The following is a 23,183-nucleotide window of genomic DNA, read 5'->3' on the forward strand; positions in this document are numbered from 1 at the left end:
GTTCAGCTGAGCACTCTTGCAATACAATATGCGAGACAAGCAGGTATGTTTACAACAAGACGTTAAGCAATAAGAGCAACAGTGCAGAAGAAATGCATAGTATCAGAGGAAATTGGAAGGAGGAAAGATGCCACCTACAACGTTAAAAAGATTGCAAAAAGGTGGTTTCCGATCTTTCCGGGGCTCACCAGTGACAGTAGGTCTAATGTGAAGAAGGATGGTATTACAAAATCTCAGAACAGATGCCAAAAAACATGGTGGCTTGTCCGTTCACTGTTAGCTATTTGGAGGGATAAGCTCTCAGTAGCACCCCCAGATGTCCTAAGTCTAGAAGCCTGGCAGCCAGTTTTTCCCCATGTGAAGTTATTAAAAAATCTTTAAAGTGGAATCTGGCAGGGACAGGTATTTCATGCTGAACTTTAAAAGTAGGAGAAATGAGCCTAAGCATTCTTTGGTTGGTGATTCATCGAACATCTCCCTGAAAAACACTTTCAATTGGAGTAATTGTAGATTGGGAAATAAGTGAGAAGAACATTACCTTCAGTTGTGTATGATGAGACAAAAGGCTGGATTGTGGATAAAACCTAATGGACGGAAAAATCATAATTTTGCACAGCAGTGACAGACGGAACTGGCCGTTGATGCCCTTTTTCAGGGTACTCGAGAGATGCAGGGATTTTGCAGAGGATGAAGGCGGGGAAAGAAGCCATTCAAATCCATATTTTATAGGCACAGGGATAGTCTAGGCACGAAGAACACAAAGAGTACGCCAATTTTGAGGAACAGGCTGTAGGCTGCATTCGACCCTTAATGGGTTAGGAGACCTTCGACCCCCAGAGCCCGAAAGCAACCCTGTAGGAGCAGCACATTACTTTATTATAGACATATCGAAGACTTGCTGCTTGGAGAAAACACATCTCCCAAGAAACTTTGCTTCCCTACCACCCCCCTCCAAGTCATATTTCATGATTTTCTAATCAGATCTGCATTAAATGTTTGTATGCCATTTTTTTTAATTTTTTTTTAGTTCTTCAGGGAACCCCTTCCAAAATAATCGGGGAGGGGATCGGGTTTTATTTGGACTGATGTTTTAACTTGGATTATGCAGAACTGTAAAACTTTGAAATGTCTGTGCTCTGTGGTTGTACACCCTTGGTACTTTGTGGGGCTTGTACTAAAACAATTTCCAGGACTCCATTTTGTTCCCAGTCCTACCTCTCCAAGACCTATACAAGCCCTTTCTGAAAGAGATACAAAAAAGGAGCGACAGAGTAAAGCACCACCCTTGAGTTGACATCTCACGCACCCAGGCAACTTGTTACTAACTTAGGTATCCAGTTATCACTTCCTTTGGCAGAGGCTAACATACTTTTGGCTAACATGCCTACAAAGTCATACTTTTTTGGCACCCTATAGTAACTTTTAGAGCAGCATGTTGCACACATTTGTCTCCTCGATTTTTTATGATATGGTGTATTATTAACCAGCTCGTTCAAATGTGGTGTATCAATTTTGGAAGAATAGGTTGTCAGCCAAGTCAGAAGTAAAACTGGCAATGCAGAGGATACATACAGATGTCTGCAGTAGTCACTCAATCTTTCGAACCAGCTTATATCTTGCCAGGTACTGTTGTACAAATGCAGTTGCAAATCCACCTGGGAAGTAGCCTGTGGATAATTAAGGGCCATGTGGGCTTGGCTTGCATTCGCTTTTGATACAAACCCACCAAAGGAACAGAGAACTTCTACATCAGTGAATTCCTCATGATCAGGAACTGAAAAGTTATATATTAGCCTGACCATGGTGATATGCATCTGTAAAGTTCTATATCACTACGACACCTTGATGACTTTTGGCTATGATGAACCGTAAGTTGGAGAATGTAGACGAGCCCTCCCACATGCCACATCACCTGTACCTGACGAGTTTAGGCTGTGATTGTGCTGGGCCTGTTGGTGGTTTTTGACACCCTTGATCACCCCATTCTGTTGTGTAGATTGATAATAGTGGCCTGGGTGCTGCGGTCTACAAGTAGATGGGTTTCATTATTTTTTTTAACTGCAACCGTCTGATTAGGTCAGTGAAGTACCATAACCCTCCAGCCAACTGCTCTACGAAGTATCACAGGGTTCCTGTTTACCCTCACTCTACGTCCTGCTGCTTCATGATCTACTGAGTGCATCGAAGTTTTCCTTCCATGAATAGGCAGACAGTATACAAATAATCTTCTGTCTGTCTAGGAATCAAAGTCTAGCCTGGTGTGTCATTAAGGAGACAGCTGAAAGAAATACTAGAGTGAAAGAATTACCTGAGCCTAAACTAGTTTAAAACTGACCTACAGCTGGGCAGCATAGAAAAACACATGAAAAGAGGGAAACGATGTGCCCAAATCCTTTTGAATAGGGGATGCAGACATGCCCACAAAGATAAAGTAAAAACCTTGGGAGTCCCGTTTAACAAGAGAATAGCTATGTGTAGCCAAAACAATGTTGTAGTAACCTATACTAATTATGATCTAATGTCACTTAGAAAGGAATGCCTTTTTCTTGATGAACCAAGTAGAAGAAAGCTAGCCACGCCATCACAGGGGCAAAAAGTACTTTTGAAAATCATTATTTGTTGGGTCCACTAAGCTTCACCTCTTGATGTTACAGGTTATTGAGAATTCTGCAGTTATGGCATTAGTCAATGTCCCTCACAGTAGTCACATCTCACCAACCTAAAGATCCATTCACTGCGATGGCAGGAATAAAGGGTAAGATACTCACATGAACAGACAATTCAATATTGTTTCAGGTCAGAAATATTCATTTAATTTGCAAGTTACTGCTAGTCATCCTAACAATTCAGCAAATAAGAGCAGGCTCTCAGTTTTTGCAACCATGACCAAGAGCCTGAACCTACGAAAACAAGAACAAATGCTCCTATTCAGGAAAACCAGGAAAACAGTCTTATTTCAGAAGGAGTTTATCAGCCACCTTTATTCTATAGAGTTTATTTGATCCAGAGACTCTAGTGCTATGTAAATATTATGAGGCTGTTATACAAAGCTGGCATACAATGGATTTACATAATACATTTGCAGTCCCCATATCACCTGTGCATATGCCTTACCTTTAAGAAGGGGTAATGGGGTGAGTTCCTGTTGGTTGCTCTGGTAGCGAAATTGGGATGAGCTGTGAGACCTTCTCTGGCGATTCCGACGCAGTGACCTCCGGGAGAAACCATCCACCTTGTCAGCAGGGGGGACAGGCGAAAGCCCAGGTGAGGAAGGGCTGGTTGGTGTGCCCGCTGGTGGCAGTTTGGTCTCCATGGCTGTTCCTGAAGGCACTGGCCACAAAATGTTTCCTGGAGGGACTAATGCCGTCTGCAAGGCGGCAAGCCTCGCCTTCTGATTCCCCTCCTCCTCCAACTTAAAGCCGTGCCACCACACCTTGGTACTGGGTATTCAAAACAGAAGGCTGTAGCAACTTAGCAGGGTTGTGCCATAATGTGGATTGACCCACAAGATTAACAAGGGAAAAATGACGAAACCAACAAATTTATCATTTGGCCATAAGCAGCACACACTGGATATGGGTCAAAAACGACAGGAATCAGAGCCCCTCTTTGGATACTTCACCAAAGCAGGCCTCAGTCCTCATACACTGCTGAAAACCCTGCGGAAGGCGTCTTTGAAAGGGCACCAAACACATGCAACATAAACACGTGAGCAGATATCAATTGTCTGTCTGCCACGCATCCACAGAACAATGTTGGATTCGATGACGAGGCGGCGTGGTTCTAAAGAATGTCAAGGTGCTTGTCCCCTCTTTTAAAAAGTGCCACTACGCAAAACATTCGGCAATGTTATCACCTCTAGTTTTATTGTATCATACAAAAGCAATTCTCATTCCATCGTAAAATCACAAATTTGAGTTCCATTCTGTTCGATGATAAAAAAAAATCTCCAGAGGGGTAGGCGAGAAACCATGGCATCACATGCTATTTGGCTAGGAGGACCCGACTACCGGTGGGCGGAGCAGGGGTAATTGGCTGAAGAAACCTTTTTGTTTTGCAGCAGATTATTAATATTTCAGTCCAGTGCTTTGCAAATGGCCCTGCAAGTGTGCTTCTCCGTTCCTTCTTGTCCCTGCAGACCTTGCTTTGGTTGTGCGCTAGTTTGCTTCCAACTGGAAGAAGGAAGCAGCAGTACAAGAACATGAAAATCACAAATCTGAACTGGGGTTCAATCAATTTTTGGGAAAGGGCAGTGACACGAAACGCCCCACCATCAGCTGCTGCAAGCCTAACGAATGGGGTCGGAGGTGTGCATAAAGTGACCTTTGTTTTTCTAAGAATTAAAAAGTGGAGCTGCACTGCCAGACTGCAGCTCTCCCTTTTTTTGTCAATGGCAGCAGATCAGTAATCTGTACGCGTATCGAGGGGGAAGGGCAGGGAAGAGAGGGAGGGCACCCCTTGGGCTATTTCAATCCTGTGTCATTGCAACAATAGCTCGTGAGGCGCATGCTGATGACACTTCTGTGTACAGTACGAGTCGGTGGTGGAGGCAAATAACACAACGTGACCCCAGGGTGCCAACTGTGCGGCACGTGCTCAGAAAGAAATCAAATGATTTTATACGTAGTTAAATGCAGGAGGGAATGTGGCAATTCAAGGACAACCTAAGGTCCTTTGGTTTCGTAGAAGTGGTACAGACAGAGCATCTTACCTCACTAGCTTGTAGAACCGGTTGCGACAACCCAGCTACTCCGCATTCACCTTGTGATTCTCAACAAGCGGGGACACCCAGTCGGGCACAGGACGCCGTAGGAAATATGTGAATGCATAAAATAATAATTTATGTTAAAAGGAGGAGATCAGGAGAAGGGCGGCAGATGTCCCACTTGCTGACAATCTTCCAGCTTTGTAATGGTAGGGTCAGATTACCTCTCTGCCTACATGGAGGGGATGGGGACAAAGCGAAAGGGTGGTAGGATCAGATTACTGTTTTGACTAAATGGAGAGAACTAGGGGGGCAAAAATCAAAAATGCATTATGGAGAATGGGGCGTGGAGTGCCCACGTTCAAGCGCTCGGATCTGATGGGAATATTAGCAACCACCGATAGATAGGAGCCGTTTAATTTAGATTTTCGTAGCCATTGTTCCAGAAGTGACTAGTGCTGGCATCTTGGCTTTCACCGCTCAAGGGTGTGAAAGGAGAATTGGAGAACAGCGGTGTTCACATCCTCACGTAGAGTGCCTGGAAGTCCACAACTGCCAGTAGAGAGCTACACGTGCCGGTTACTTTCTACACAAGGCTCTGCACCGGCGCAACCGGGTACCATTTCATAAATCCCATATTTCCCTTCTAGCTGGCTCTTGGGATCCCGCCCTCCTCATCACCTGCCGGCGCCCTCTCACAGATCCCGCCGGGCATCGGTCTTTCTCCCTCTCTGGCGGCCACTGCAGTACCGGGCTGGGACCGCCTCCTCCTTCTGCGCGCGCTCCCTTGGCCCAGACACCACCCCAAGTACCGGGCAGCAGTCCCAGGTCAGGCTCGTCGGAACGCCTAGTTCTTGCTCCCTTCTCTTGGCGCGGCAGATGCTTATTGGTTGTGTCCGTAGGTGATCGCCCAATGCCCGGCTCTGCACCCCTCTCACGGCGCGACAGCTCCCTCCCTATTCCAGGTCCCGGCTGCAGGCGGCCGCGCCTGTCCCCGGTATGGCTCCTCCCTGGTGCAGCCCCCGTGTCCTGGGCATTTCCCTGAATGCTTACGGCAGGTTGCAGCTCGTCTTCCTTTCTTGCCTTCTTTCTTTGATGCACTGTTCAATTCTAGTGACATTCACAACTACCCCTCCTCCCTGGCGCACGTGACCCAACCCAACTGGCCTAGTGGCTGCTTAAATATAGCACCTGCGTCACCACGGCTATAAGATGATGTCACCCTCCGTAGAGCGAAAGGTGGAGCGGTCCACAATTTAAAACTGCGTGCCGAGCGCGTGGTGCCACTGCAATGGAGAGTGATTTCGTGGGATTATGAGACAGGCAGGCCAGTACAAAATTGTACCATTTTTCTTGAGGAAGGCAGTTGCGTCGGCTTGTTGGCCTCCATAAACAAATGCTCACACCTGCGTCCCCGATACATAGATTTAAATGTTACCTTCAAAGGTTTGAAAGAGGAGTAAAGTTACTTAGCATATTGTGCACTGGCCATAGAGATGATTGCCAGTATGTAACATTTAGGCAATTACACTGCCCCAGATGAGTAGCTTTGTGGACCGCCTCGGATCTGAGTTGTACACATTCTGTTTTCACGTACACTTTCCATCATGCGCTGTAGCCCACTGAGCTATCAGATTGGATGGCGATTACTTAAATGGATCCCGACCCAGATAAGAACAGATTTGTCACCAAATTGCTATCCTTTATGGTCTTGGTAGCCGAATTGTTCTCTCGGAGCAAGGATGAAATAGAGTCAAGGTAGCAAACACACACGTGAATACTTTAGGAAAACACTACATGGTCATGTTAGAGACACCTGGGCAGGCGCTGTCCACCTCCAACCAACCTGAAAAGGAAAGCTCATTAAAGCCATACAGTGAGAAGGGCTCGGGACTGGAACTTTGTGATCTCCGTACTGTATTTTGCAAAAGCTTTGTTCAGATGAGAGCGACTATATGCTCCTTTAGACAGGTATTTCTTGCTCATCTGAAGAGAATGTACCAGGGATCTGCTGTATGATCATTACACCACTTGGGAGTAACCAGTATCCACATGAGTACAGATTATGTGCAAAGCTTCAAAATCTCTTTACAAGCCAGAGGGAAGACTCTTTCCCTTCATACTCTTCTCAGGAAACTTCAGGTAATTGAAAGCACTGTGTCAAAACTAATCTCCATCTCTGGCCCACGCCCCTGAATCACGTATCCACATTGACCCATGTTTCCTAGCGTACAGCCATTAACCCCTTCGCTGCCAGGCCTTTTCCCCCTCCTGTGCCAGGCCTTTTTTGCCTATTTGGGGCAGTTCGCGCTTAGGCCCTCATAACTTTTTGTCCACATAAGCTAGCTTAGCCAAATTTGCGTCCTTTTTTTCCAACATCCTAGGGATTCTAGAGGTACCCAGACTTTGTGGGTTCCCCTGAAGGAGGCCAATAAATTAGCCAAAATACAGTGAAAATTTCTTTTTTTTTCTCAAAAAAATAGGAAAAAGTGGCTGCAGAAGAAGGCTTGTGGTTTTTCCCCTGAAAATGGCATCAACAAAGGGTTTGCGGTGCTAAACTCACAAGCTTCCCAGCTTTCAGGAACAGGCAGACTTGAATCACAAAACCCAATTTTTCAACACAAATTTGGCATTTTACTGGGACATACCCCATTTTTACAATTTTTTGTGCTTTCAACCTCCTTCCAGTCAGTGACAGAAATGGGCATGAAACCAATGCTGAATCCCAGAAACCTAAACATTTCCGAAAAGTAGACAAAATTCTGAATTCAGCAAGGGGTCATTTGTGTAGATCCTACAAGGGTTTCCTACTGAAAATAACAACTGAAAAAGAAAAATATTGAAATTGAGGTGAAAAAAACATCAATTTTTCTCTACGTTTTACTCTGTAACGTTTTCCTGCGATGTCAGATTCTCGAAAGCAATATACCGTTATGTCTGCTGGACTCCTCTGGTTGCGGGGATATATAGGGCTTGTAGGTTCATCAAGATCCCTAGGTACCCAGAGCCAATAAATGAGCTGCACCCTGCAGTGCGTTTTCATTCCATACCGGGTATACAGCAATTCATTTTCTGAAATATAAAGAGTGAAAAATAGCTATAAAGAAAACCTTTGTATTTCCAAAAAGGGCACAAGATAAGGTGTTTAGGAGCAGTGGTTATTTGCACATCTCTGAATTCCGGGGTGACCATACTATCATGTGAATTACAGGTCATTTCTCAAATAGATGTCTTTTTTACACACACTCCTATATTTGGAAGGATAAAATGTAGAGAAAGACAAGGGGCAATAACACTTATTTTGCTAATCTATGTTCCCCCAAGTCTCCCGATAAAAATGATACCTCACTTGTGTGGGTAGGCCTAGCGCCCGCGACAGGAAACACCCCAAAACACAACCTGGACACATCCCATTTTTTGACAGAAAACAGAGGTGTTTTTTGCAAAGTGCCTACCTGTAGATTTTGGCCTCTAGCTCAGCCGGCACCTAGGGAAACCTACCAAACCTGTGCATTTATGAAAACTAGAGACCTAGGGAAATCCAGGATGGGGTGACTTGTGGGGCTCTGACCAGGTTCTGTTACCCAGAATCCTTTGCAAACCTCAAAATTTGGCTAAAAAAACACATGTTCCTCACATTTCTATGACAGAAAGTTCTGGAATCTGAGAGGAGGCACAAATTTCCTTCACCCAGCGTTCCCCCAAGTCTCCCGATAAAAATGATACCTCACTTGTGTGGGTAGGCTTAGCGCCCGCGACAGGAAATGCCCCAAAATGCAACGTGGACACATCCCATTTTTTGAAAGAAAACAGAGGTGTTTTTTGCAAAGTGCCTACCTGTAGATTTTGGCCTCTAGCTCAGCCGGCACCTAGGGAAACCTAGCAAACCTGTGCATTTCTGAAAACTAGAGGCCTAGGGGAATCCAAGATGGGGTGACTTGTGGGGCTCTGACCAGGTTTTGTTACCCAGAATCCTTTGCAAACCTCAAAATGTGGCTAAAAAAACACATTTTCCTCACATTTTGGTGACAGAAAGTGCTGGAATCAGAGAGGAGCCACAAATTTCCTTCCACCCAGCGTTCCCCCAAGTCTCCCAATAAAAATGATACCTCACTTGTGTGGGTAGGCCTAGCGCCCGCAATAGGAAATGCCCCAAAACGCAACGTGGACACATCACATTTTTTCATAGAAAACAGTGCCTACCTGTGGATTTTGGCCTGTAGCTCAGCCGGCACTTAGGGAAACCTACCAAACCTGTGCATTTCTGAAAACTAGAGACCTAGGGGAATCCAAGATGGGGTGACTTGTGGGGCTCTGACCAGGTTTTGTTACCCAGAATCCTTTGCAAACCTCAAAATATAGCTGAAAAAACACATTATCCTCACATTATGGTGACAGAAAGTTCTGGAATCAGAGAGGAGCCACAAATTTCCTTCCACCCAGCGTCCCCCCAAGTCTCCCAATAAAAATGATACCTCACTTGTGTGGGTAGGCCTAGCGCCCGCGACAGGAAATGCCCCAAAACGCAACGTGGACACATCACATTTTTTCATAGAAAACAGTGTCTACCTGTGAATTTTGGCCTGTAGCTCAGCCGGCACCTGGGGAAACCTAGCAAACCAGCACATTTTTGAAAACTAGAAACCCAGGGGAATCCAAGATGGGGTGACTTGCGGGGCTCTGACCAGGTTATGTTACCCAGAATCCTTTGCAAACATCAAAAATTGTCAAAAAAAACACTTTTTCCTCTCATTTCGGTGACAGAAAGTTCTGGAATCTGAGAGGAGCCACAAATTTCCTTCCACCCAGCGTTCCCCTAAGTCCCTCGATAAAAATGGTACCTCACTTCTGTGGGTAGGCCTAGCGCCCACAAAAGGAAATGGCCCAAAACACAACGTGGACACAACATATTTTTTCACAGAAAATAGAGGTGTTTTTTGCAAAGTGCCTACCTGTGGATTTTGGCCTCTAGCTCAGCCGGCCCGGGGGGGGGGCAGAAATGCCCTAAAATAAATTTGACCCCCCCTCAAACCCCCCTGCCCGGGAGCGACCCTTGCCTACAGGGTCGCTCCCCCTGCGTGACATTGGAGCCAAAAAAAAAATCCCCGGTGCCTAGTGGTTTCTGCCCCCTTGGGGGCAGATTGACCTAAAATCGGCCAATATGCCCCCAAGGGAGGCACACATGGTCTAAATACAATTTGCCCCCCAGGGGAGCGACCCTTGCCTAATGGGTCGCTCCCCATCTCTAAAAAAACAAACAAACAAAAAAAAAACACAAAAAAAAATGTGCCCTGGTGCCTAGAGGTTTCTGCCCCCCAGGGGGCAGATCGGCCTAATAATAGGCCGATCTGCCCCCAGGGGGGGCAGAAATGGCCTAAAATAAATTTTATAATATTGTGTGTTTTGACTTTGTTTAGCGGCACTCATTTATCACGACAGTGCTCCCCTTGCGTGAAATTCACGTAAAGAAAAAAAACTCCCTGGTGTCTAGTGGTTTCTGCCCCCCTTGGGGGCAGATTGACCTAAAATCGGCCAATCTGCCCCCAAGGGGGGCAGAAATGGTCTAAATAGAATTTGCCCCCCAGGGGAGCAACCCTTGCCTAATGGGTCGCTCCCCATCTCTAAAAAAACAAACAAAAAAAAACACACAAAAAAAATTTGCCCTGGCGCCAAATTTGCCCCCCCATCCCTCCCTGGAGCGACCCTTGCCTATGGGGTCGCTCCCCCTGCGTGACATTGGCGCCAAAAAACAAATCCCTGGTGCCTAGTGGTTTCTGCCCCCTTGGGAGCAGATTGACCTAAAATCGGCCAATCTGCCCCCAAGGGGGGCAGAAATGGTCTAAATACAATTTGCCCCCCAGGGCAGCGACCCTTGCCTGATGGGTCGCTCCCCATCTCTAAAAAAACAAACAAACAAAAAAAAATACACCAAAAAAAATTTGCCCGGGCGCCTAGAGGTGTCTGACCCCCCTGGGGGCAGATCGGCCTAATAATAGGCGATCTGCCCCCAGGGGGGGGCATAAATGGCCTAAAATAAATTTGCCCCCCCATCCCCCCCGGAGCGACCCTTGCCTACGGGGTCGCTCCTCCTGTGTGACATTGGCGCCAAAAAAAAAATCCCTGGTGCCTAGTGGTTTCTGCCCCCTTGAGGGCAGATTGACCTAAAATCGGCCAATCTGCCCCCAAGGGGGGCAGAAATGGTCTAAATACAATTTGCCCCCCAGGGGAGCGACCCTTGCCTAATGGGTCACTCCCCATCTCTAAAAAAACAAACCAAAAAAAAAACACCCCAAAAAATTTGCCCTGGCGCCTAGAGGTTTCTGGCCCCCCTGGGGGCAGATCGGCCTAATAATAGGCCGATCTGACCCCAGGGGGGGCAGAAATGGCCTAAAATAAATTCCCCCCCCAACCCCCACCCCCCCCGGGAGCGACCCTTGCCTACGGGGTCGCTCCCCCTGCGTGACATTGGCACCAAAAAAAAATCCCCGGTGGGGGCAGATTGTCCTAAAATTGGCCAATTTGCCCCCAAGGGGGGCAGAAATGGTCTAAATACAATTTGCCCCCCAGGGGAGAGACCCTTGCCTAATGGGTCGCTCCCCATCTCTAAAAAAAAAAAGAAACAAAAAAAAAACCACAAAAAAATTGCCCTCCCCCCTAGAGGTTTCTGCCCCCCCTGGGGGCAGATCGGCCTAAAATTAGGCCGATCTGCCCCCAGTGGGGGGCAGAAATGCCCTAAAATAATTCCCCCCCCCCCCCAGGGAGCGACCCTTGCCTAAGGGGTCGCTCCCCTTTCGTGAAATTCACGTAAAGGAAAAAAACTCCCTGGTGTCTAGTGGTTTCTGCCCCCCTTGGGGGCAGATTGGCCTCATCAAAATAGGCCAATCTGCCCCCAAGGGAGGCAGAAATGGCCTAAATATAATTTGCCCCCTAGGGGAGCGACCCATGCCTAAGGGGTCGCTCCCCACCTAAAAAAAAAAAAAAACATAACAAAAAGAAAGAAAAAAAAATGATCCCTGGTGCCTAGAGGTTTCTGCCCCCCCTGGGGGCAGATCGGCCTAATAATAGGCCGATCTGCCCCCAGGAGGGGCAGAAAAGACCTTCCCAAAAAAATGCCCCCCCATGGGAGCGACCCTTGCCCAAGGGGTCGCTCCCTTTTGTCACTTTCAGCAAAAAAAAAAAATCCCTGGTGTCTAGTGGAGTTTCAAAAGCCGGATTGCAAGCAATCCGGCTTTTGAAACCCTGGGAGAGACTTCAAAGGGAAGGAAATACATTTCCTTCCCTTTGAAGCCCCTCCGGGCCTCCCCCACGTGATTGAAAGAGAAATGCTGAGCATTTCCCTTTCAATCGCACTGGAAGCTGTGGGAGGCCCCTGTGACAAATCAGCACGCTCGCGCTGACGTCACAGGGGGGTTGGGGGGGTCGGGGTGGAAGGGGAAGGTCTTCCCCTTCCATACCCGCCTTGGGGGGGGGGAGGGTGGTGCAAAGGGGGGGCGCGCTAGCGCTCCCCCAAGTTCCCGTGCCTTGGACGAGGTGACCTCGTCCAAGGCACACGGGAACTGTAGCCTTGGACGAGGTCACCTCGTCCAAGGCACAGAAGCGGTTAATACAGAGAGCGTTAAACTTGTTGGTATTTGTTCCTTTATCACTAAGTTCCTCTGGCAAGAATGACATACATTGTTTGATGTTTCAGTCATTCCCTATTTTTGGCAACGCATGGTAATACAGTTAATACATTGTAAAATGCTGCCCCTTGCCAGAGCAATTTGGTAATGCAAAGAAGCGATTGTCAGATCAACATGTGTATTATTGACTGCACCATTGACTGAGATCAATCTAGTTTGTGCTTTAACATTAACGCTGATAGACCCAGGCTCAAGGGATCATGTTCTGTCTGCACACCCAAATGGGCAAACAACATGAGAAACTTTAGCTACAAAACAGGATGTGCAGATTGAAGGAACTCCACTCAGTTCATAAGAGACTGCACAAAACCAGTTCTGACCTTCATCTAGTGGCTCAACACCAAAGATGGATGCGGAACCAAAATTCTAGTACTGGTGGACAAAGCCATCCAAAAACACTTTGTATATATCACTCTTCCCCATGCCTGCACCGAAGACCCAGAGGCCCATATTGTCACGTAATAAGATAGTCATTGACGCTCCTTAAAAGTAACCCACAATCAAGAAGGATCTGTTCTGCTTTCAAACTCATTGCCATATTTCCTCAAGAGATGAAGAGTCTTCTACCATTCAGAAAACTGCAAAATGTGTCTTTTTGAGGGAGCGGTCGGCAGTCGAGCAATCTATTTACTCAAATCACCTTATTCAGATACGTTGACCCTCTTTGCGATACACAAGACTAACAAATTATCCCAAATAAATAATGAGTTGCTGTGAGATATTTTCCTTGGGTCCGATGCAGTCATTGGTTCATGGACATGAACCATGACAGTAGCTGTCATTTTGTAAGATTATTTATGCTCCACCACACAATCTTTGTAGGATGTTGGGTTATTGGCTGAGGGAGGTGAAACCGTACACAAGCTGCAACCACCATTCTTGTCAGGGTGAGGCACTAGCAAACCCAAAATTAACCCATGCTCTGCTGGCAGCTTAGCATAAAAAAAGTCAGGCTGAACTTAGAGGCAATGTGTAAGTGTTAATGCAGCACACAAACAGTAATAAAGGGAAAAGAACAACACCAGAAAAATCCCCACAAACGTAGAAAACTAGAGTAAAATTTCATAAATTATTTGAGACCAAAACAACAAAATCCAATTAGTGGAACCTGAGATATGTAATTTCAAAGGTCTAGGTAAAAATAGTGCTAAAAAGCACAAATTGCTAGCTGTGGTTATCTGGTCATGCCAGACCAGAATAAAGTCACAAGATCAGGACAGCCACAATGGAGCGCAGGCCAGGCACAGGGGCCAAGTTAGACCTGCTGAAGGAAGTACCTTATGTCATTGGTGCGCGGACTGAGCAGCATTGCTTTGTGAAGCTTCGCATCATTAGTGTCGGTACTGATGAAGCTGCGCGGCGAGGCTTTGCCGGGCTCTGCGCATCACTCTGTGTTGGTTTCAGTGAGCTGTGCGGCAAAGCTTGGCAGGGTTTTGCATTGCTCTGCGTCGGTTACAATGAGCCACAGGTAGGCACTTTACAAGAAACACCTCTGTTTTCTTTGAGAAAATGTGATGTGTCCACTTTGTGTTTTGGGGCATTTCCTGTCGCGGGCACTAGGCCTACCCACACAAGTGAGGTACCATTTTTATCGGGAGACTTGGGGGAACGGTGGGTGGAAGGAAATTTGTGTCTCCTTTCAGATTCCAGAACTTCCTGTCACCGAAATGTGAGGAAAAGGTGTTTTGTTAGCCACATTTTGAGGTTTGCAAAGGATTCCGGGTAACAGAACCTGGTGAGAGCCCGACAAGTCACCCCATCTTGGATTCCCCTAGGTCTCTAGTTTTAAAACATGCACAGGTTTGGTAGGTTTCCCTAGGTGGCGCTGAGCTAGAGGCCAAAATCCACAGGTAGGCACTTTACAAGAAACACCTCTGTTTTCTGTGAGAAAATGTGATGTGTCCACTTTGTGTTTTGGGGCATTTCCTGTCGCGGGCACTAGGCCTACCCACACAAGTGAGGTACCATTTTTATCGGGAGACTTGGGGGAACGCTGGGTGGAAGGAAATTTGTGGCTCCTCTCAGATTCCAGAACTTTCTGTCACCGAAATGTGAGGGAAATGTGTTTTTTTAGCCAAATTTTGAGGTTTGCAACGGATTCTGGGTAACATAACCTGGCCAGAGCCCCACAAGTCACCCCATCTTGGATTCCCCTAGGTCTCTAGTTTTCAAAAAGGCACAGGTTTGGTAGGTTTCCCCAGGTGCCAGCCGAGCTAGCGGCCAAAATCTACAGGTAGGCACTTTGCAGGAAACACCTCTGTTTTCTGTCAAAAAATGGGATGTGTCCACGTTGTGTTTGGGGGCATTTCCTGTCGCGGACACTAGTCCTACCCACACAAGTGAGGTATCATTTTTATCGCGAGACTTGGGGGAACGCTGGATGGAAGGAAATATCTGGCTCCTCTTAGATTCCAGAACTTTCTGTCACCGAAATGTGAGGAAAATGTGTTTTTTTAGCCAAATTTGAGGTTTGCAAAGGATTCTGGGTAACAGAACCTGGTCAGAGCTCCACAAGTCACCCCATCTTGGATTCCCCTCGGTCTCTAGTCTTCAAAAATGCACAGGTTTAGTAGGTTTCCCTGGGTGCCGGCTGAGCTAGAGGCCAAAATCTACAGGTAGGCACTTTGCAAAAAACACCTCTATTTTCTGTCAAAAAATGGGATGTGACCACGTTGTGTTTTGGGGGATTTCCTGTCGCGGGCGCTAGGCCTACCCACACAAGTGAGGTATCATTTTTATCGGGAGACTTGGGGGAACGCTGGGCGGAAGGAAATTTGTGGCTCCTCTCAGATTCCAGAACTTTCTGTCACCGAAATGTGAGGAAAATGTGTTTTTTTTAGCCAAATTTTGAGGTTTGCAACGGATTCTGGGTAACAGAACCTGGTCAGAGCCCCACAAGTCACCCCATCTTGGATTCCCCTCGGTCTCTAGTCTTCGAAAATGCACAGGTTTGGTCGGTTTCCCTGGGTGCCGGCAGAGCTAGAGGCCAAAATTTACAGGTAGGCACTTTGCAAAAAACACCTCTGTTTTCTGTCAAAAAATGGGATGTGTCCACGTTGTGTTTTGGGGGATTTCCTGTCGCCGGCGCTAGGCCTACCCACACAAGTGAGGTATCATTTTTATAAGGAGACTTGGGGGAACGCTGGTTGGAAGGAAATGTGTGGCTCCTCTCAGATTCCACAACGTTCTGTCACCGAAATGTGAGGGTAATGTGTTTTCTTTAGCCAAATTTTGAGGTTTGCAAAGGATTCTGGGGAACAGAACCTGGTCAGAGCCCCACAAGTCACCCCATCTTGAATTCCCCTAGGTCTCTAGTTTGTAAAAAATGCACACGTTTGGTAGGTTTATCTAGGTGCCGGCTGAGCTAGAGGACAAAATCTACAGGTAGGCACTTTGCAAAAAACACCTCTTTTTTCTGTCAAAAAATGGGATGTGTCCACGTTGTGTTTTGGGGCATTTCCTGTCGCTGGCGCTAGGCCTATGCACACAAGTGAGGTATCATTTTTATCGGGAGACTTGGGGGAACGCTGAGTAGAAGGAAATTCGTGGCTCCTCTCAGATTCCAGAACTGTCTGTCACCGAAATGTGAGGAAAATGTGTTTTTTCAGCCAAATTTTGAGGTTTGCAAAGGATTCTGGGTAACAGAACCTGGTCAGAGCCCCACAAGTCACCTCATCTTGGATTCCCCTATGTCTCTAGTTTTCAAAAATACACAGGTTTGGTAGGTTTCCCTAGGTGCCGGCTGAGCTAGAGGCCAAAATCTACAGGTAGGCACTTTGCAAAAAACACCTGTTTTCTGTCAAAAAATGGGATGTGTCCACGTTGTGTTTCGGGGCATTTCCTGTCGTTGGCGCTAGGCCTACCCACACAAGTGAGGTATCATTTTTATCGGGAGACTTGGGGGAACGCGGAGTAGAAGGAAATTCGTGGCTCCTCTCAGATTCCAGAACTGTCTGTCACCGAAATGTGAGGAAAATGTGTTTTTTCAGCCAAATTTTGAGGTTTGCAAAGGATTCTGGGTAACAGAACCTGGTCAGAGCCCCACAAGTCACCCCATCGTGGATTCCCCTAGGTCTTTAGTTTTCAAAAATGCACAGGTTTGGTAGGTTTCCCTAGGTGCCGGCTGAGCTAGAGGGCAAAATCAACAGGTAGGCACTTTGCAAAAAACACCTCTCTTTTCTGTCAAAAAATGGTATGTGTCCACGTTGTGTTTTGGGGGATTTCCTGTCGCCGGCACTAGGCCTACCCACACAAGTGAGGTATCATTTTTATCAGGAGACTTGGGGGAACGCTGGGTGGAAGGAAATGTGTGGCTCCTCTCAGATTCCAGAACTGTCTGTCACCGAAATGTGAAGAAAATGTGGTTTTTTTAGCCAAATTTTGAGGTTTGCAAAGGATTCTGGGTAACAGAACCTGGTCAGAGCCCCACAAGTCACCCCATCTTGGATTTCCCTAGGTCTCTAGTTTTCAAAAATGCACAGGTTTGGTAGGTTTCCCTGGGTGCCGGCTGAGCTAGAGGCCAAAATCTACAGGTAGGCACTTTGCAAAAAACACCTCTGTTTTCTGTCAAAAAAGGGGATGTGTCCACGTTGTGTTTTGGGGCATTTCCTGTCGCGGGCGCTAGGCCTACCCACACAAGTGAGGTATCATTTTTATCGGGAGACTTGGGGGAACGCTGGGCGGAAGGAAATTTGTGGCTCCTCTCAGATTCCAGAACTTTCTGTCACCGAAATGTGAGGGAAATGTGTTTTTTTAGCCAAATTTTGAGGTTTGCAACGGATTCTGGGTAACAGAACCTGGTCAGAGCCCCACAAGTCACCCCATCTTGGATTCCCCTAGGTCTCTAGTTTTCAAAAAGGCACAGGTTTGGTAGGTTTCCCCAGGTGCCAGCCGAGCTAGCGGCCAAAATCTACAGGTAGGCACTTTGCAGAAAACACCTCTGTTTTCTGTCAAAAAATGGGATGTGTCCACGTTGTGTTTGGGGGCATTTCCTGTCACGGACGCTAGGCCTACCCACACAAGTGAGGTATCATTTTTATCGCGCGACTTGGCGGAACGCTGGGTGGAAGGAAATATCTGGCTCCTCTTAGATTCCTGCACTTTCTGTCACCGAAATGTGAGGAAAATGTGTTTTTTTAGCCAAATTTGAGGTTTGCAAAGGATTCTGGGTAACAGAACCTGGTCAGAGCTCCACAAGTCACCCCATCTTGGATTCCCCTCGGTCTCTAGTCTTCAAAAATGCACAGGTTTAGTAGGTTTCCCTGGGTGCCGGCTGAGCTAGAGGCCAAAATCTACAGGTAGGCACTTTGCAAAAAACACCTCTGTTTTCTGTCAAAAAATGGGATGTGTCCACGTTGTGTTTTGGGGGATTTCCTGTCGCGGGCGCTAGGCCTACCCACACAAGTGAGGTATCATTTTTATCGGGAGACTTGGGGGAACGCTGGGCGGAAGGAAATTTGTGGCTCCTCTCAGATTCCAGAACTTTCTGTCACCGAAATGTGAGGAAAATGTGTTTTTTTAGCCAAATTTTGAGGTTTGCAACGGATTCTGGGTAACAGAACCTGGTCAGAGCTCCACAAGTCACCCCATCTTGGATTCCCCTAGGTCTCTAGTTTTCAAAAAGGCACAGGTTTGGTAGGTTTCCCCAGGTGCCGGCCGAGCTAGCGGCCAAAATCTACAGGTAGGCACTTTGCAAAAAACACCTCTGTTTTCTGTCAAAAAATGAGTTGTGTCCACGTTGTGTTTTGGGGCATTTCCTGTCGCGGACGCTAGGCCTACCCACACAAGTGAGGTATCATTTTTATCGCGAGACTTGGGGGAACGCTGGGTGGAAGGAAATATCTGGCTCCTCTTAGATTCCAGAACTTTCTGTAACCGAAATGTGAGGAAAATGTGTTTTTTTAGCCAAATTTGAGGTTTGCAAAGGATTCTGGGTAACAGAACCTGGTCAGAGCTCCACAAGTCACCCCATCTTGGATTCCCCTCGGTCTCTAGTCTTCAAAAATGCACAGGTTTGGTAGGATTCCCTGGGTGCCGGCTGAGCTAGAGGCCAAAATCTACAGGTAGGCACTTTGCAAAAAACACCTCTGTTTTCTGTCAAAAAATGGGATGTGTCCACGTTGTGTTTTGGGGGATTTCCTGTCGCGGGCGCTAGGCCTACCCACACAAGTGAGGTATCATTTTTATCGGGAGACTTGGGGGAACGCTGGGCGGAAGGAAATTTGTGGCTCCTCTCAGATTCCAGAACTTTCTGTCACCGAAATGTGAGGAAAATGTGTTTTTTTAGCCAAATATTGAGGTTTGCAACGGATTCTGGGTAACAGAACCTGGTCAGAGCTCCACAAGTCACCCCATCTTGGATTCCCCTAGGTCTCTAGTTTTCAAAAAGGCACAGGTTTGGTAGGTTTCCCCAGGTGCCGGCCGAGCTAGCGGCCAAAATCTACAGGTAGGCACTTTGCAAAAAACACCTCTGTTTTCTGTCAAAAAATGAGTTGTGTCCACGTTGTGTTTTGGGGCATTTCCTGTCGCGGACGCTAGGCCTACCCACACAAGTGAGGTATCATTTTTATCGCGAGACTTGGGGGAACGCTGGGTGGAAGGAAATATCTGGCTCCTCATAGATTCCAGAACTTTCTGTCACCGAAATGTGAGGAAAATGTGTTTTTTTAGCCAAATTTGAGGTTTGCAAAGGATTCTTGGTAACAGAACCTGGTCAGAGCTCCACAAGTCACCCCATCTTGGATTCCCCTTGGTCTCTAGTCTTCAAAAATGCACAGGTTTGGTAGGTTTCCCTGGGTGCCGGCTGAGCTAGAGGCCAAAATCTACAGGTAGGCACTTTGCAAAAAACACCTCTGTTTTCTGTCAAAAAAGGGGATGTGTCCACGTTGTGTTTTGGGGCATTTCCTGTCGCGGGCGCTAGGCCTACCCACACAAGTGAGGTATCATTTTTATCGCGAGACTTGGGGGAACGCTGGGTGGAAGGAAATATCTGGCTCCTCTTAGATTCTAGAACTTTCTGTAACCGAAATGTGAGGAAAATGTGTTTTTTTAGCCAAATTTGAGGTTTGCAAAGGATTCTGGGTAACAGAACCTGGTCAGAGCTCCACAAGTCACCCCATCTTGGATTCCCCTCGGTCTCTAGTCTTCAAAAATGCACAGGTTTGGTAGGATTCCCTGGGTGCCGGCTGAGCTAGAGGCCAAAATCTACAGGTAGGCACTTTGCAAAAAACACCTCTGTTTTCTGTAAAAAAATGGGATGTGTCCACGTTGTGTTTTGGGGCATTTCCTGTCGCGGGCGCTAGGCCTACCCACACAAGTGAGGTATCATTTTTATCGCGAGACTTGGGGGAACGCTGGGTGGAAGGAAATATCTGGCTCCTCTTAGATTCCAGAACTTTCTGTAACCGAAATGTGAGGAAAATGTGTTTTTTTAGTCAAATTTGAGGTTTGCAACGGATTCTGGGTAACAGAACCTGGTCAGAGCTCCACAAGTCACACCATCTTGGATTCCCCTAGGTCTCTAGTTTTCAAAAAGGCACAGGTTTGGTAGGTTTCCCCAGGTGCCGGCCGAGCTAGCGGCCAAAATCTACAGGTAGGCACTTTGCAGAAAACACCTCTGTTTTCTGTCAAAAAATGAGTTGTGTCCACGTTGTGTTTTGGGGCATTTCCTGTTGCGGACGCTAGGCCTACCCACACAAGTGAGGTATCATTTTTATCGCGAGACTTGGGGGAACGCTGGGTGGAAGGAAATATCTGGCTCCTCTTAGATTCCAGAACTTTCTGTAACCGAAAAGTGAGGAAAATGTGTTTTTTTAGCCAAATTTGAGGTTTGCAAAGGATTCTTGGTAACAGAACCTGGTCAGAGCTCCACAAGTCACCCCATCTTGGATTCCCCTTGGTCTCTAGTCTTCAAAAATGCACAGGTTTGGTAGGTTTCCCTGGGTGCCGGCTGAGCTAGAGGCCAAAATCTACAGGTAGGCACTTTGCAAAAAACACCTCTTTTTTCTGTCAAAAAATGGGATGTGTCCACGTTGTGTTTTGGGGGATTTCCTGTCGCGGGCGCTAGGCCTACCCACACAAGTGAGGTATCATTTTTATCGGGAGACTTGGGGGAACGCTGGGCGGAAGGAAATTTGTGGCTCCTCTCAGATTCCAGAACTTTCTGTCACCGAAATGTGAGGGAAATGTGTTTTTTTAGCCAAATTTTGATGTTTGCAACGGATTCTGGGTAACAGAACCTGGTCAGAGCCCCACAAGTCACCCCATCTTGGATTCCCCTCGGTCTCTAGTTTTCAAAAAGGCACAGGTTTGGTAGGTTTCCCCAGGTGCCAGCCGAGCTAGCGGCCAAAATCTACAGGTAGGCACTTTGCAGAAAACACCTCTGTTTTCTGTCAAAAAATGGGATGTGTCCACGTTGTGTTTTGGGGCATTTCCTGTCGCGGACGCTAGGCCTACCCACACAAGTGAGGTATCATTTTTATCGCGAGACTTGGGGGAACGCTGGGTGGAAGGAAATATCTGGCTCCTCTTAGATTCCAGAACTTTCTGTCACCGAAATGTGAGGAAAATGTGTTTTTTTAGCCAAATTTGAGGTTTGCAAAGGATTCTTGGTAACAGAACCTGGTCAGAGCTCCACAAGTCACCCCATCTTGGATTCCCCTCGGTCTCTAGTCTTCAAAAATTCACAGGTTTGGTAGGTTTCCCTGGGTGCCGGCTGAGCTAGAGGCCAAAATCTACAGGTAGGCACTTTGCAAAAAACACCTCTGTTTTCTGTCAAAAAAGGGGATGTGTCCACGTTGTGTTTTGGGGCATTTCCTGTCGCGGGCGCTAGGCCTACCCACACAAGTGAGGTATCATTTTTATCGCGAGACTTGGGGGAACGCTGGGTGGAAGGAAATATCTGGCTCCTCTTAGATTCCAGAACTTTCTGTAACCGAAATGTGAGGAAAATGTGTTTTTTTAGCCAAATTTGAGGTTTGCAAAGGATTCTGGGTAACAGAACCTGGTCAGAGCTCCACAAGTCACCCCATCTTGGATTCCCCTCGGTCTCTAGTCTTAAAAAATGCACAGGTTTGGTAGGATTCCCTGGGTGCCGGCTGAGCTAGAGGCCAAAATCTACAGGTAGGCACTTTGCAAAAAACACCTCTGTTTTCTGTAAAAAAATGGGATGTGTCCACGTTGTGTTTTGGGGCATTTCCTGTCGCGGGCGCTAGGCCTACCCACACAAGTGAGGTATCATTTTTATCGCGAGACTTGGGGGAACGCTGGGTGGAAGGAAATATCTGGCTCCTCTTAGATTCCAGAACTTTCTGTAACCGAAATGTGAGGAAAATGTGTTTTTTTAGTCAAATTTGAGGTTTGCAACGGATTCTGGGTAACAGAACCTGGTCAGAGCTCCACAAGTCACACCATCTTGGATTCCCCTAGGTCTCTAGTTTTCAAAAAGGCACAGGTTTGGTAGGTTTCCCCAGGTGCCGGCCGAGCTAGCGGCCAAAATCTACAGGTAGGCACTTTGCAGAAAACACCTCTGTTTTCTGTCAAAAAATGAGTTGTGTCCACGTTGTGTTTTGGGGGATTTCCTGTCGCGGGCGCTAGGCCTACCCACACAAGTGAGGTATCATTTTTATCGGGAGACTTGGGGAACGCTGGGCGGAAGGAAATTTGTGGCTCCTCTCAGATTCCAGAACTTTCTGTCACCGAAATGTGAGGAAAATGTGTTTTTTTAGCCAAATTTTGAGGTTTGCAACGGATTCTGGGTAACAGAACCTGGTCAGAGCTCCACAAGTCACCCCATCTTGGATTCCCCTAGGTCTCTAGTTTTCAAAAAGGCACATGTTTGGTAGGTTTCCCCAGGTGCCGGCCGAGCTAGCGGCCAAAATCTACAGGTAGGCACTTTGCAAAAAACACCTCTGTTTTCTGTCAAAAAATGAGTTGTGTCCACGTTGTGTTTTGGGGCATTTCCTGTCGCGGACGCTAGGCCTACCCACACAAGTGAGGTATCATTTTTATCGCGAGACTTGGGGGAACGCTGGGTGGAAGGAAATATCTGGCTCCTCTTAGATTCCAGAACTTTCTGTAACCGAAATGTGAGGAATATGTGTTTTTTTTAGCCAAATTTGAGGTTTGCAAAGGATTCTGGGTAACGGAACCTGGTCAGAGCTCCACAAGTCACCCATCTTGGATTCCCCTCGGTCTCTAGTCTTCGAAAATGCACAGGTTTGGTAGGTTTCCCTGGGTGCCGGCTGAGCTAGAGGCCAAAATCTACAGGTAGGCACTTTGCAAAAAACACCTCTGTTTTCTGTCAAAAAATGGGATGTGTCCACGTTGTGTTTTGGGGCATTTCCTGTCGCGGGCGCTAGGCCTACCCACACAAGTGAGGTATCATTTTTATCGCGAGACTTGGGGGAACGCTGGGTGGAAGGAAATATCTGGCTCCTCTTAGATTCCAGAACTTTCTGTAACCGAAATGTGAGGAAAATGTGTTTTTTTAGTCAAATTTGAGGTTTGCAACGGATTCTGGGTAACAGAACCTGGTCAGAGCTCCACAAGTCACCCCATCTTGGATTCCCCTAGGTCTCTAGTTTTCAAAAAGGCACAGGTTTGGTAGGTTTCCCCAGGTGCCGGCCGAGCTAGCGACCAAAATCTACAGATAGGCACTTTGCAGAAAACACCTCTGTTTTCTGTCAAAAAATGAGTTGTGTCCACGTTGTGTTTTGGGGCATTTCCTGTCGCGGACGCTAGGCCTACCCACACAAGTGAGGTATCATTTTTATCGCGAGACTTGGGGGAACGCTGGG

At 47.0% G+C, this 23,183-nt stretch overlaps 1 protein-coding gene across 2 annotated transcripts in view; it reads right to left on the reverse strand.

Moving 5' to 3' along the window:
• Positions 1 to 5,828, reverse strand: part of PPP2R5B (protein phosphatase 2 regulatory subunit B'beta) — a 387,315-nt gene extending 381,487 nt beyond the window's left edge. The window contains exon 1 of one of the 2 annotated variants that reach the window (XM_069207984.1): positions 3,115 to 5,828. In XM_069207984.1, the coding sequence (XP_069064085.1) occupies positions 3,115 to 3,313 (199 nt within the window). In that variant the 5' untranslated portion in view covers positions 3,314 to 5,828. The remainder of the gene's footprint in view (positions 1 to 3,114) is intronic. The other variant, XM_069207985.1, reaches the window with a different exon arrangement.
• Positions 5,829 to 23,183: the final 17,355 nt, after the last annotated feature.

This window comes from Pleurodeles waltl, chromosome 9 (assembly GCF_031143425.1).
Source record: "Pleurodeles waltl isolate 20211129_DDA chromosome 9, aPleWal1.hap1.20221129, whole genome shotgun sequence".
Lineage (NCBI taxonomy): Eukaryota > Metazoa > Chordata > Amphibia > Caudata > Salamandridae > Pleurodeles > Pleurodeles waltl.